Below are 13,938 nucleotides of genomic sequence, written 5' to 3' on the forward strand. Positions count from 1 at the left end.
CTGCTCTCAATCTTTTCTCACTCTCCTCCCCCCACAGAGGCCTGAAACTTTTCTGGCCCAGACCTGTGGAAGGTTCCCTTCCCTGAACTACATCAGTGAATCAGTTGTTCTTTTGTGAAAATCTGGCAGTTTTCAAGGTCACCTTTTCCTAGTGCCGGCCTCACAAATGACCAGATTTCAGCTCAATTTCACAACCCACCTTTGTGTTTTTCTGGATTTTCTCTCACTCCTTTTTTTCTGTCTAAACTGATTTCACAGGATATTGGAAGGGGAAGGTTTGCATTTGGGAAACATCACATCAGGATCTGACAGAGTCGCTTACGTTATCGTTACTGAATATCAGCAGGTTTTGAACATAATATAAGAATATAAGAACTGGAAGCAGGAGTAGGGCACCTGGACCTTCGAGCCTGCTCCGCCATTCAATGAGATCATGGCTGATGTATTGTCGACTTAGCTCCACTTTCCCGCCAGAACACCATAACACTTTATTCCTTTATTCTTCAAAAAACTATCTATCTTTATCTTGAAAACATTTAATGAAGGAGCCTCAACTGCTTCACTGGACAGGGAATTCCATCGATTCACATGGAAGGAAAAAACACCGTTCACAGTGAAGAGAAACCATACATGTGTTGTGTGTGTGGACGAGGTTTCAGCCAATCTTCTGGCCTGTCAAGACACAAGCGCATTCACACTGGCTCGAAACCGTGGCAATGTGGGGATTGTGAGGCGGCATTTGGTTTCCCGTCTGAGCTGGAAACTCATCGATGCACTCACACTGGGGAGAGACCATTCATCTGCTCCGTGGGTGGGAAGGGATCTACTTGGTCATCAAACTTGCTGACACAACAGCGGGTTCACACTGGAGAGAAGTTGTTCACCTGCTGTGTGTGTGGAAAAGGATTGACTGATTCATCCAAGCGACTGAAACAGTAGCGAGTTCACACCGGGGAGAGACCATTTGCCTGCACTGAGTGTGGGAAGGGATTCACTCATTTATCCACCCTGCCGAGACACCAGTGAGTTCACACTGACAAAATGCCTTTTAAATGTCTGCACTGTGGGAAGTTCTTTAAAAGCTCTGGAAAACAGATGTACCATCAACATGTTCACACTGATGAGAGACCTTTTAAATGCCCAGCCTATGTGAAATTTTATGAAGGCTCCTGGGAGCTGATGTCCCACCAATATATTTACACTGATGAGAGACCGTTCAGGTGCTCTCACTGCGGGGCTGGGTTCAGGCGATCATCTAAACCCACTGTCCACCAGCGAATTCACACTGGGGAGAGGCCATTCATCTGATTGTGGGAAGGGATTCATCCACCTTGCTGAAATACTGGTGGGATCATATTGGGGTGATACAGTAGCACAGTGGTTAGCACTGTTGCTTCATAGCGCCAGGGTCCCAGGTTCGATTTGTGGCTTGGGTCACTGTCTATGCGGAGTCTGCATGTTCTCCCCGTGTCTGCATGGGTTTCCTCCGGGTGCTCCAGTTTCCTCCCACGAGTCCCGAAAGAGGTGAACATATAACAATATGCAAGAGCAGCACGGTGGCGCAGTGGTAGCACTGCAGTCTCACGGCACCGAGGTCCCAGGTTCAATCCCAGCTCTGGGTCACTGTCCGTGTGGAGTTTGCACATTCTCCCCGTGTTTGCGTGGGTGTCACCCCCACAACCCAAAAGATGTGCAGGGTAGGTGGATTGAACATGCTAAATTGTCCCTTAATTGGAAAAGGTGAATTGGGATCTCTAAATTTTAAAAAAACAGAACAATACAGCACAGGAACAGGCCCTTCGGTCCTCCAAGCCTGCGGCGATAATGGTACCTGCCTAAACTAAAACCGTCTGTGCTTATGGAATCCAAATCCTTCCATTCCCACCCTATTCGTATATTTATCTAGTTGTCCCTTAAATGCCGCTGCCGTACCTGCTCCCACCACCTCCCCAGGCAGCACGTTCCACATATTTCCCACCCTGTGTAAAAAACCTGCTCCGCACATCTGTTCTGAACTTTTCCCCGCGCACTTTATACCTATGTCCCCTCGTACTTGACTCTCCTACCCTAGGAAAGAGCATCTGACTATCCACTCTGTCCATACCACTCATAATCTTGTAAACCTCTATCAACTCGCCTCTCAACCTCTGTTGTTCCAGTGAGAACTGACCGAGTTTATCTAACGTGCTGTTGGGTAATTTGGACATTCTGAATTCTCCCTCCGTGTACCCGAACAGACGGCAGAATGTGGCGACTCGGGGCTTTTCACTTCATTGCAATGTTAATGTGAGCTTACTTGTGACAATAGAGATGATTATTATTAAAGACAGACCTTTCAAATGTTTAAACTGTGGGAAATTCTATAAAACGTCCGGGGAACTGATGTCCCATCAGCTTGTTCACACTGATGAGACTGTTCAGGTACTCTCACTGTGGGACTAGATTCAGCAACTCACTGTATCCCGGCGAATTCACACTGGGGAGATCTAAACTTTCCTTATAGTTAAAATTCTCCATCCCTGGTAACATCATCATAAATCTTCTCTGCAACGGGCAGCATGAGGTCCCAGGTTCGATCCCGACTCTGGGTCACTGTCCGTGTGGAGTTTGCACATTCTCCCCGTGTTTGCGTGGGTTTCACCCCCACAACACAAAGTTGTGCAGGATAGGTCGATTGGCCACAATAAATTGCCCCTTAATTGGAAAAAATTAATTGGGCACACTAAATTTAAATAAATAAATCTCCTCTGCAGTCTCTCTCGGATGATCACATCCTTCCTGTAATATGGCTGTGGTCTAACTGGTGTTTGATGCAGTTCCAGCACAATCACCCTGTTCTCATAATCTCAGCACTCGGCTACCAAAGGAAACTATCCCACCTGCCTTCCTAAGCACTGAAGAGAGAGAGTGAGAGGCAGCTGAGAGAGACAGAGGGAGAGAGAGGAAGCAGAGGGGGTGAGAGGCACCAGAGAGAGAGAGGAACACCAGAGACTGAGAGAGGCAGGAGAGAGAGAGGAGAATAGAGAGAGACAGTCTAGTCAGTAACAAAAATAAGTAATGGAATTGAGTTCAGATACGGATCTGCATGAACTGACACCAGTTTATTGACAGATTGACAAGGTAGTCACTGTACTTGAATCAATGTTATTCACTTTTGGAATTGAATGAACAAAGGGTCAGATTAACTATATCACAATCACCCAGATTCAAAAAGGTCTGTTTAATACAGAACAGGATTAAACCCAGTGTCAAATATTACAGGTGCCTGTGGCTGTTTGATGCCTGGTTTCATTGTACAGCTGACAAGCCCACAGCTTCAGTGAACTCGTCTATCCAGGGTCTGTTTCTAAACCCTCATCACAACATAATACCTGGTTAGCTATTTATATATGGTCAGCCTGCTTGGACAGCTAACACAAACCTCAACCAGAAACTATGGTTCTTCTTTCAACTGATTCCAGCTCCGACAAGCGGTCACAGCATCTCCAGCCTTCAGCTCTGTTACTGGGCTGTTATTGACATGAGCAAGAACATAATAAGAACTAGGAGCAGGAGTACGCCATCTGGCCCCTCGAGCCTGCTCCACCATTCAATGAGATCATGGCTGATCTTTTGTGGACTCAGCTCCACTTTCTGGCCCGAACACCATAACCCTTAATCCCTTTATTCTTCAAAAAACTATCTATCTTTATCTTAAAAACATTTAATGAAGGAGACTCTACTGCTTCACAGGGCAAGGAATTCCATAGATTCACAACCCTTTGGGTGAAGAAGTTCCTCCTAAACTCAGTCCTAAATCTACTTCCCCTTATTTTGAGGCTATGCCCCCTAGTTCTGCTTTCACCCGCCAGTGGAAACAATCTGCCCGCATCTATCCTATCTATTCCCTTCATAATCTTATATGTTTCTATAAGATCCCCCCATATCCTTCTAAATTCCAACGAGTACAGTCCCAGTCTACTCAACCACTCCTCGTAATCCAACCCCTTCAGCTCTGGGATTAACCGAGTGAATCTCCTCTGCACACCCTCCAGTGCCAGTACGTCCTTTCTCAAGTAAGGAGACCAAAACTGAACACAATACTCCAGGTGTGGCCTCACTAACACCTTATACAATTGCAGCAGAACCTCCCTAGTCTTAAACTCCATCCCTCTAGCAATGAAGGACAAAATCCCATTTGCCTTCTTAATCACCTGTTGCACCTGAAAACCAACTTTTTGTGACTCATGCACTAGCACACCCAGGTCTCTCTGCACAGCAGCATGTTATAATATTTTATCATTTAAATAATAATCCCTTTTGCTGTTATTCCTAACAAAATGGATAACCTCACATTTGTCAACATTGTATTCCATCTGCCAGACCCTAGCCCATTCACTTAGCCTATCCAATTCCCTCTGCAGACTTCCAGTATCCTCTGCACTTTTTGCTTTACCACTTATCTTAGTGTCGTCTGCAAACTTGAACATATTGCCCTTGGTCCCCAACTCCAAATCATCTCTGTAAATTGTGAACAGTTGTGGGCCCAACACTGATCCCTGAGAGACACCACGAGCTACTGATTGCCAACCAGAGAAACACCCATTAATCCCCATTCTTTGCTTTCTATTAATTAACCAATCCTCTATCCATGCTACTACTTTCCCCTTAATGCCATGCATCTTTATCTTATGCAACAACCTTTTGTGTGGCACCTTGTCAAAGGCTTTCTGGAAATCCAGATATACCACATCCATTGGCTCCCCGTTATCTACCGCACTGTTAATGTCCTCAAAAAATTCCACTAAATTAGTTAGGCACGACCTGCCCTTTATGAACCCATGCTGCGTCTGTCCAATGGGACAATTTTCATCCAGATGCCTCGCTATTTCTTCCTTGATGATAGATTCCAGCATCTTCCCTACTACCGAAGTTAAGCTCACTGGCCTATAATTACCCGCTTTCTGCCTACCTCCTTTTTTAAACAGTGGTGTCACGTTTGCTAATTTCCAATCTGCCGGGACCACCCCAGAGTCTAGTGAATTTTGGTAAATTATCACGAGTGCATTTGCAATTTCCCTAGCAATCTCTTTTAGCACTCTGGGATGCATTCCATCAGGTCCAGGAGACTTGTCTACCTTTAGCCCCATTAGCTTGCCAATCACTACCTCCTTGGTGATAACAATCCTCTCAAGGTCCTCACCTGTCATAGCCTCATTTCCATCAGTCGCTGGCATGTTATTTGTGTCTTCCACTGTGAGGGCCAACCCAAAAAACCTGTTCAGTTCCTCAGCCATTTCCTCATCTCCCATTACTAAAGAGAGAGACAGCAAGTTGCCTGAGGCTTAAATGGGAAGTTGAAACTTGTGACTCAAAACCAACTGTGTAAGATCTCTGAAAAGATCAGGAATTTTAAAAGATAAATTCTAAACCCAGTGAACAAATTAATGAGTCATAAGACAAAAACTTCAGGTTTTATGACTTTACTGCAACAAACTAGAAGCAACAATGCCTAAACACTATTTTTATAGGGAACGTATCCCTTAAACTACAAATAGAATGTAGCCCTTTTACTTTTAAGACAATCAAAAATCACACTCCATGGTTACGTCGCTGAAGTTGTAACTCAATTCTCCTGGAACCAGCCCAATGTGATTCTTCGTGCCTGTGTTTACTTCCATTCTGTTCCTTCGCCTGACTGGCAATCCTTAACCCCAGAAGTGTATTTTGCAGTGATGGTTCTCTTGATGATATTCAGGTCCTGATAAACCAAGTGACTCCTCCAAATCCTGAAGTGGCGTTAGGTTTTTTTCTGCAAATCTTCATCTAATATCCTGTAAAAGGAATTTACAAATGGAAATTGAGAACAGGCAATTCTAGTTTCCATCCAACACACTCTCCCTCCATTCTCACTCTGCTGTAATATTCATCCTCCTAATTCTCTAAAGGTGCTGATTCAGGCTGACTGACAGATCCCTGCTCCCCGTCTTGGAGAGGCCTGAAAATCTCCATGCAGACTGCCAGACAGAAATATGTCTATGTTACTGAACACAAAATGTGTGGAACATAGACTGGATTCACTTCCTTTCTCTTCAGTTGCTGCAAGTCACCACTGTCCCCTCAGAATGAGAAAAGAAATGGAAAATAAAGTAGACTTGGAACGGCTGCTGCCTCTTGTGGGGCATTCCAGAACGAGAGATAATAGTCTTACGGTAAGCGGTAGCAAATTCAAAACAGTTTTAATTTAAAAAAATTTTTTTTTTAAGCGTACCCAATTATTTTTTTCTTCAATTAAGGGGCAATTTAGTGTGACCAATCCACCTATTCTGCACATCTTTGGGTTGTGGGGGTGAAACCTACGCAGACACAGGGAGTAAGTGCAAATTCCACACAGACATTGACCCAGGGCCGGGATCGAACCCAGATCCTCAGCGCCGTAGGCAGCAGTGCTAACCACTGGGCCACAGTGCTAACCACTGGGCCACAGTGCTGCCCTATTCAAAACAGTGTTGAGGAGAAGCTGCTTCTCCCAAGGGCTGTGAATCTGTGGAATTCACTACCCCAGAGTGCGGTGGAGCTGGGACACTGAGTAAATTTAGGGAGAAGTTAGACAGATTTTTAATCGGGTTAAAGGGTTCTGAAGAACTCTCAGGACGGTGGAGATGGCCAGGATGAGATCAGCGATGACCGAATGGCGGAGCAGACTCGATGGGCCAAATGGCCTAATTCTGTTCTTATATCGTATGAACTTCTGAAAGGGGGGGGGGCATTGATTTGCTCCCAGATGTTGCCCAGAGGAGGAAGTTTTAGTCTGAAACCCATTGTTTAACCTCCACGTTGTGACATCACAAAGGAATTCATCCTCTAAATCAGCCAATAGGAATCCATTCGCTCCGCGGTGACGTCACTGCATTAGTGCGCACACGCCGGCGCGCGGACACGCGAGCGCCGCCCCCACCCTCAGTTCCGTCTCCCCCAACACATCCTCGAGACGGTTTCCAGCAACCGGCTGACAGCTCCGGCCGTCGGTGATCGCGGGGACTGCGCATGTCTCAGGGAGAGGGAATGCTGCGCATGCGTTGGAGAGCTCACTTCCCCTGACCTTACCTCTCAGGTGTTGACCAATGGGAAGACTTGGAGGACCGGAAAGACTCTGCCCCTCCGCCAATCAAAGCTCCCCCATTGTCTCGATGCGAAAGCTGCACATGGAGGTTTCTGCCGAGCAAAGCTGTTCCCCCAACCCTGAATAAGTTTGAGCTGCCCACAGACTCCTGTCTCCAACATCTGTGAGTAAAACACTTTCTTTCTTCCCCCTTTCCATTTCTTTTCTCATTCTGACCTTCAATTGGTCACTTGCAGCAACTGAAGGGAAAGGCAGTGAATCCAGGGAGGGTGCAGACTCTGCAAAGCTTGGCCCAGGTCTCTCTCTCTCTGAAACACATTGACATCCTTTGCTCAAAACATTTATTTGTCTGGCTAAAAGGATGGTCTCTTTCCCAATGTTCACAATTAAAGGGCTGCTTTCCCCAGGAGATGGCTGACATTTAAGGGGTCAGTAAACAGGCCAAATCCAACCCAGCCAATTACTTCCCTGTCGGAACACTCTCCACCATCAGCAAAGTAATGGAAGGAGTCATCAAAGGTCCTATTAAGTGGCACTTATTCTGCAATAACCTGCTCCAGGACGCTCAGTTTGGGTTCTGCCAGGGTCTCTCAGCTCCTGACCTCATTACAGCCTTGGTTCAACCAACATCCTGGGGGTTACCATTGATCAGAAACTGGACTGGACTAGCCATATTAATACTGTAGCTACCAAGGCAGATCAAGGGCTGGGAATCCTACGGCGAGTAACATGCCTCCTGATGCCCCAAAGCCTGTCTACCAGACATCTACAAGCACAAGTCAGGAGTGTAATGGAATACACTCCACTTTGCTGGATGAGTGCAGCTCCAACAACACTCAAGATGCTCGACACTATCCAGACAAAGCAGCCTGATTGATTGCATCGCCTTCCACAAACATTCAAACCTTCCACCACCGACAAACAGTAGCAGTCATGTATACCATTTACAGGATACACTGCAGTAACTCATAAAGGTTCCTCAGACAGCACCTTCCAAACCCACAACCACTACCATCTAGAAGGACAAGAGCAGCAGAAACCTGGGAAGCCCACCACCTGGAGGTTCTCCTCCAAGTTACTCACCACCTTGACTTGGAAATATATTGCTATTCCTTCACTGCCCCTGGGGCAACATCCTGGAATTCCCTCCCTAACAGCACAGGGGATGTAGGGCAGCATGGTGGAGCAGTGGTTAGCGCTGCTGCTTCACGGCTCCGAGGTCCCAGGCTCAATCTCGGCTCTGGGTCACTGTCCGCGTGGAGTTGGCACACTCTCCCCGTGTTTGCTTGCGTTTCGCCCCCACAACCCAAAGATGCGCAGGGTAGGTAGATTCGCCACACTAAATTGCCCCTTAATTGTAAAAAATTAATTGGGTATCCTAAATTTATAAACAAACAAATGGAAAAAAAAACAGCACAGGGGATGTACCTACACCTCAAGGACTGCAGCAGTTCAAGAAGGCAGCTCACCACTACTTCGGAAGGGCAACTGGGGATGGGCAATAAATGCTGGCCTGACCAGCATTGTCCACATCCCGTAAATTAATTTTTAAAAATTTAATATTGGACAGAGATATGTCGAGTGTTGTTATATGGTATGTATTGTAGCTATTATTGATGGTTCTGTAATACAATACAGGTATTATTTCTACTTTTGTAAATAGTACTGTACCTACATTATATATTTCCAGTTATAGTCATTGCAGCACTGACAGAATCCATTTGGGAACTCAAGTCAATGCTGACTCTCTGTACAGCAATCCAGTCAGTCCCATTCCCCCTCGATATCCCTGTTCACCTGCAAGTTTATTTTCTTCAAGTAACTATCCTATTTTATTTTAAATTATTGATCATCTCGACTTCCACAATCCTTGTGGAAAGTGAGTTCCCTGTCATGACCACTCCATGACTGAATAAAATTCTTCCTCCGAATTTCCCCATCTCTAATCAGTAAATGTACTTGTATGGAGATTCTCTACTCTTGTACAGGTTTTAGTGAGTTTCGATTTGTTGATCAGCACCTTCAGGAAAATTGGGAGGGAAAGTAAGTGAATACAGTCTGTTTATTACACACATTTTTCATCCAGTAATATCGACATATATCTGTCTGGCAGCCGGCATGACGATTTTCAGGTCTCTGTGTCCAGGACAGGAATCAGTGAGCTTGGATCTGTCAATCAGCCTGAATCAGCACCTTCAGGAGAATTGGGAGGGTGAATATTAGATACAGCAGAGTGAGAATGGAGGGAGAGTGTGTGAGATTGAGATTTAGAGCATTTCAGGGAAAGAGAGAGAAAAGAATGTTTGATAGAAACTAGAATTGTCTGTTCTGAATTTCTATCCTGTACTGACAATGATTACTATTGTAAAATCTGTTTGCAGGAAGTTCGAACAAGAGGAGTTTGAGGCCGATATCTCAAACTAAATATCACATCAAGAACTGACTGAGTCACTCAATTCTTGGGATCATCGGCCTTTGAATCTAGAAGGAGAAATGTTTGTCTATTCTGTCTGTTTCAAGAGATTTTAAACATCAGTGTGTCTGGAAAAGCACTGAGACACACACACACCCGTGTGAGACTGTTACAGAGCACTGACTGTGGAAAGAGCTTTAACCAGTGACACAGCCTGTAAAAATACTTCACCATTCAGAGCAGGGAGAGACTGTATAGGTGTTCTGTGTGTGGACGAGGCTTCAACTGATCGTCCAACGTGGTGAGACGCAAAATGATCCGGACCATGGGGAAACCATGGAAATGTGAGGAGTGTGGGAAGGGATTCAGAGCCCCGTGCGAGCTGGAAAGGCATCAACGCAGTCACACTGGAGAGAGGCCGTTCACCTGCTCTCAGTGTGAAAAGGGATTCACTGACATTAGCAGCCTGCGGAGACACAAACGAGTTCACACTGGGGAGAGGCCGTTCACCTGCTCTGACTGTGGGAAGGGATTCACTCAGTTATCCAGCCTGCAGGGACACCAGCGAGTTCACACTGGAGAGAGGCCTTTCACCTGCATTCAGTGTGAAAAGGGATTCACTGACATTGGCAACCTGCGGAGACATGAACGAGTTCACACTGGGGAGAGGCCGTTCACCTGCTCTCAGTGTGAAAAGGGATTCACTGACATTGGCAGCCTGCGGAGACACGAACGAGTTCACACTGGGGAGAGGCCGTTCACCTGCTCTGACTGTGGGAAGGGATTCACTCAGTTATCCAGCCTGCAGGGACACCAGCGAGTTCACACTGGAGAAAGGCCTTTCACCTGCTCTCAGTGTGAAAAGGGATTCACTGACATTGGCAACCTGCGGAGACATGAACGAGTTCATACTGGGGAGAGGCCGTTCACCTGCTCTCAGTGTGAAAAGGGATTCACTGACATTGGCAACCTGCGGAGACATAAACAAGTTCACACTGGGGAGAGGCCGTTCACCTGCTCTGACTGTGGGAAGGGATTCACTCAGTTATCCAGCCTGCAGGGACACCAGCGAGTTCACACTGGAGAGAGGCCTTTCACCTGCTCTCAGTGTGAAAAGGGATTCACTGACATTGGCAGCCTGCGGAGACACGAACGAGTTCACACTGGGGAGAGGCCATTCACCTGCTCTCAGTGTGAAAAGGGATTCACTGACATTGGCATCCTGCGGAGACATGAACGAGTTCACACTGGAGAGAGGCCGTTCACCTGCTCTGACTGTGGGAAGGGATTCACTCGGTTATCCAGCCTGCAGGGACACAAGCGAGTTCACACTGGAGGGAAGCCTTTCACCTGCTCTCAGTGTGAAAAGGGATTCACTGACATTGGCAGCCTGCGGATACACAAACGAGTTCACACCGGGGAGAGGCCGTTCACCTGCTCTCAGTGTGAAAAGGAATTCACGCAAATTGGCAGCCTGCGGAGACACGAACGAGTTCACACCGGGGAGAGGCCATTCACCTGCTCTGACTGTGGGAAGGGATTCACTCGGATATCCAGCCTGCAGACACACCAGCGAGTTCACACTGGGGAGAGGCCGTTCATCTGCACTGTGTGTGATATGGGATTCACTCAATTATCCAGCCTGCTGAAACACAATGTCACTCACACCAAGAGCAGGCCCTTTAAATGCTCTGACTGCAGGAATGGTTTCAAAAGCTCACAGCTACTGATGTCCCACCAGCGCGTTCACACTGAGGAGAGACCGTTCAGCTGCTCTCACTGCACAAAGAGCTTTAGATCCTCATCCAACCTGATGAAACACGAGCGAGGTCACACCGGGGAGAGCCCGTTCACCTCTCCGACTGGGAAAAGATTCACTCGGTCATCACTTGCTGAGCCACAATGTCACTCACAGCAATGAGAGATCCTTGAAATGCTCTGACTATGGGAGTGGGATTACAAGCTCTAGGGTACTGATGTCCCACCAGCGCATTCACACTGAGGAGAAACTGTTCAGCTGCTCTCACTGCACAAAGTGGTTTCAAACATCATCCACATTGCGGAGTGTAGAAGCCAAGTATTTCAAATACAACTAGTATAGGTAAAAGATAGCTGTTTAAGCATAAATGTTGAGCCCCAGTTTTTAATACCCATTTATACAGCATAATTCATTTTTACGGAAGTCCGTTGTTCTGGCAAATGCATATTTTCAAAGACAGTGTGACATTAAAACAGCAAGATAATTTGACATTGCTTGTGCTAATTGTCAAGGACAGGGACTGAATACACAGCAACATTGTTCACAATGCAGATAACAGCTGGGTCAGAAAAGCTGATGTTGCACATTGAAGATGGACGGCTTGCCATCAAACCAAATGTGTTTGAGTCTAACCCAAACCAATTAGGATTATATTGGGGTGTAATTAGATGACTTAAGACAGATTTGAAAGTGTATAACTAAAACGTTTCTCCCCGCCATTTTGGGTTTTGTTGTCTTTGTGAGTATTGTCTTTGTAGGTTTGGTTTTAGTGTTTAGTTTAGTCAGTTTTGTCCTTTATAGTCTCCATTTTAGAGATGTCTTTTGGGGGTTGTCAGTTTAACAGTCTGTGTCAGTGATGTTAGTCCACTTTTGACTTTGAGTTTTGCTGAAGATTAGCTTTCTCCCTCTCTTCATGTTTCATTGCCAGACTTTGACCTTTTAAAAGTTACTTTCGAGCTGTCTGCCTAAGCAAAGAAAGATAATGTCTGTAATTCTCTGAAAGCTTCGAATTGTCTACGAATTGCCTTTTAAATGACTTTCAAATTGTAATCAAGCGACTACAAATAAAACAATTCTTTTTGGCACCTGAGGAGTTTATAATGCAAATTTCTGCTGAGTTCCAGTATTCGCAAAGTGCTACTGATAACCGAATAGCAGAGATGATATAAATTCCTTCAACTATACACAGTCGAATAATACAAGGAATCGAACAACTTAACACAGTCTACAAATAGTACAAATCTTATAACTTGTCGTATTGCGCCAGGACTTGATTCATCAACTAAGCTTCCCCCAAACTTGGCGTAGTTCGACAGGTTAAGATCCCATAAATTATAGATTCCTTCACGGAGACACCAGCGAGTTCACACTGGAAAGAAGCCATTCACCTGCTCTCACTGTGGGGAGGGATTCACTCAGTCGTCCAACATGCTGAGACACCAAAGGGTTCACAAGTGATGACGGGTTGGATTCTGCTGTTATTCCTGCTGTTAATCACATCCAGGACTGAACCTGGAGTGGGTGGATGGGTTTGCCTCCTCTTCAAATCCCTCCCTGGGCCTACTTTCTGGCGCGGCCGGCCCCTGAACACCTACTCCATCTTTAGTCGGGGGCGGCACGCTAAAGAAGTCCCCCGCGCATGCACAGGATGGCGCGGCCCAACTGCGCATGCGCAGGATTGAGCTGGCCCAACTGCGCATGCGTGGGTTGGCGTGGCGCCCATTTGGCACCGCAAAAGGAGGCTGGAGCAGCGTGAACTGCTCGAGCGCCGTGCTGGCCCCTATGGGGGGCAGAATCGTACGTAACCGGGCCCGGTTTGCGACGGCATTCATGGTGGCGCGAACTCTTGGGCCCAATATTGGAGAATCGCCCCCAAGGTGTTCTGCATTAACCTTGCTTGTTGCTAAGGCTTTGCTACATTTTGTGAATGTTTCTGTTGAGGCTGCAAAACATTTTCATTACTAGATGTATTTGTAGAACAACGGTTTATTCATTACGAGGGCTTTTATGCAACTTTTCTTGAAACAGTGTTAGATTCGTACACATATTAAGTTGCTGTACTGCAATTCTCATTTTTAAAAATATATATATTTTATTCAAGATTTTTTGGCCAAACATAACAGTACGTAGTGTTTCTTTTAAACAACAATAAAGCAATATAAATAACAGTGACCAGTTTTAAACAAATAAATAAATAATATATAAACAGAAACAAAAACAAAACTAAATGGCAACTGCCTTGTCAAAAATAAATACTCTCCAAAGATACAATCCAACAGTCCAATATACTTTACCTATAACAAATGTCTATACATATACAATAGCATCCCTGAGAGTCCGTCCGGTTCCTCTCCGCCCCCCCCTCCCCCCTGGGTTGCTGCTGTTGTCTTCTTCTTTTCCATTCCCTCTATCTTTCTGTGAGGTAGTCGACGAACGGTTGCCACCGCCTGGTGAACCCTTGAGCCGAACCCCTTAATACGAACTTAATCCGTTCTAACTTTATAAACCCTGCCATGTCGTTTATCCAGGTCTCCACACCCGGGGGCTTGGCTTCCTTCCACATTAACAATATCCTGCGCCGGGCTACTAGGGACGCAAAGGCCAAAACATCGGCCTCTCTCGCCTCCTGCACTCCCGGCTCTTCTGCAACCCCGAATATAGCCA

At 46.0% G+C, this 13,938-nt stretch overlaps 1 protein-coding gene and 1 long non-coding RNA gene across 2 annotated transcripts; one reads left to right on the forward strand and one right to left on the reverse strand.

Annotated features, from left to right (window-relative positions):
* Nucleotides 1-5,446: 5,446 nt before the first annotated feature.
* On the reverse strand, nt 5,447-7,060 carry LOC140420623 (uncharacterized). Its single transcript, XR_011946480.1, has 2 exons — nt 6,938-7,060; nt 5,447-5,813 (listed from the first exon to the last, which is right to left on the reverse strand). It is a non-coding gene; the product is annotated as an uncharacterized lncRNA (long non-coding RNA).
* A 57-nt stretch (nt 7,061-7,117) lies between these two features.
* LOC140420621 (uncharacterized) lies at nt 7,118-13,303 on the forward strand. Its single transcript, XM_072504615.1, has 2 exons — nt 7,118-7,265; nt 9,484-13,303. Exon 2 carries the CDS (start codon nt 9,829-9,831, stop codon nt 11,434-11,436), a length of 1,608 nt encoding a protein of 535 aa, XP_072360716.1. The 5' UTR covers nt 7,118-7,265; nt 9,484-9,828; the 3' UTR covers nt 11,437-13,303.
* Nucleotides 13,304-13,938: the final 635 nt, after the last annotated feature.

The sequence above is a fragment of the Scyliorhinus torazame genome, chromosome 5 (genome assembly GCF_047496885.1).
Source record: "Scyliorhinus torazame isolate Kashiwa2021f chromosome 5, sScyTor2.1, whole genome shotgun sequence".
NCBI lineage: Eukaryota > Metazoa > Chordata > Chondrichthyes > Carcharhiniformes > Scyliorhinidae > Scyliorhinus > Scyliorhinus torazame.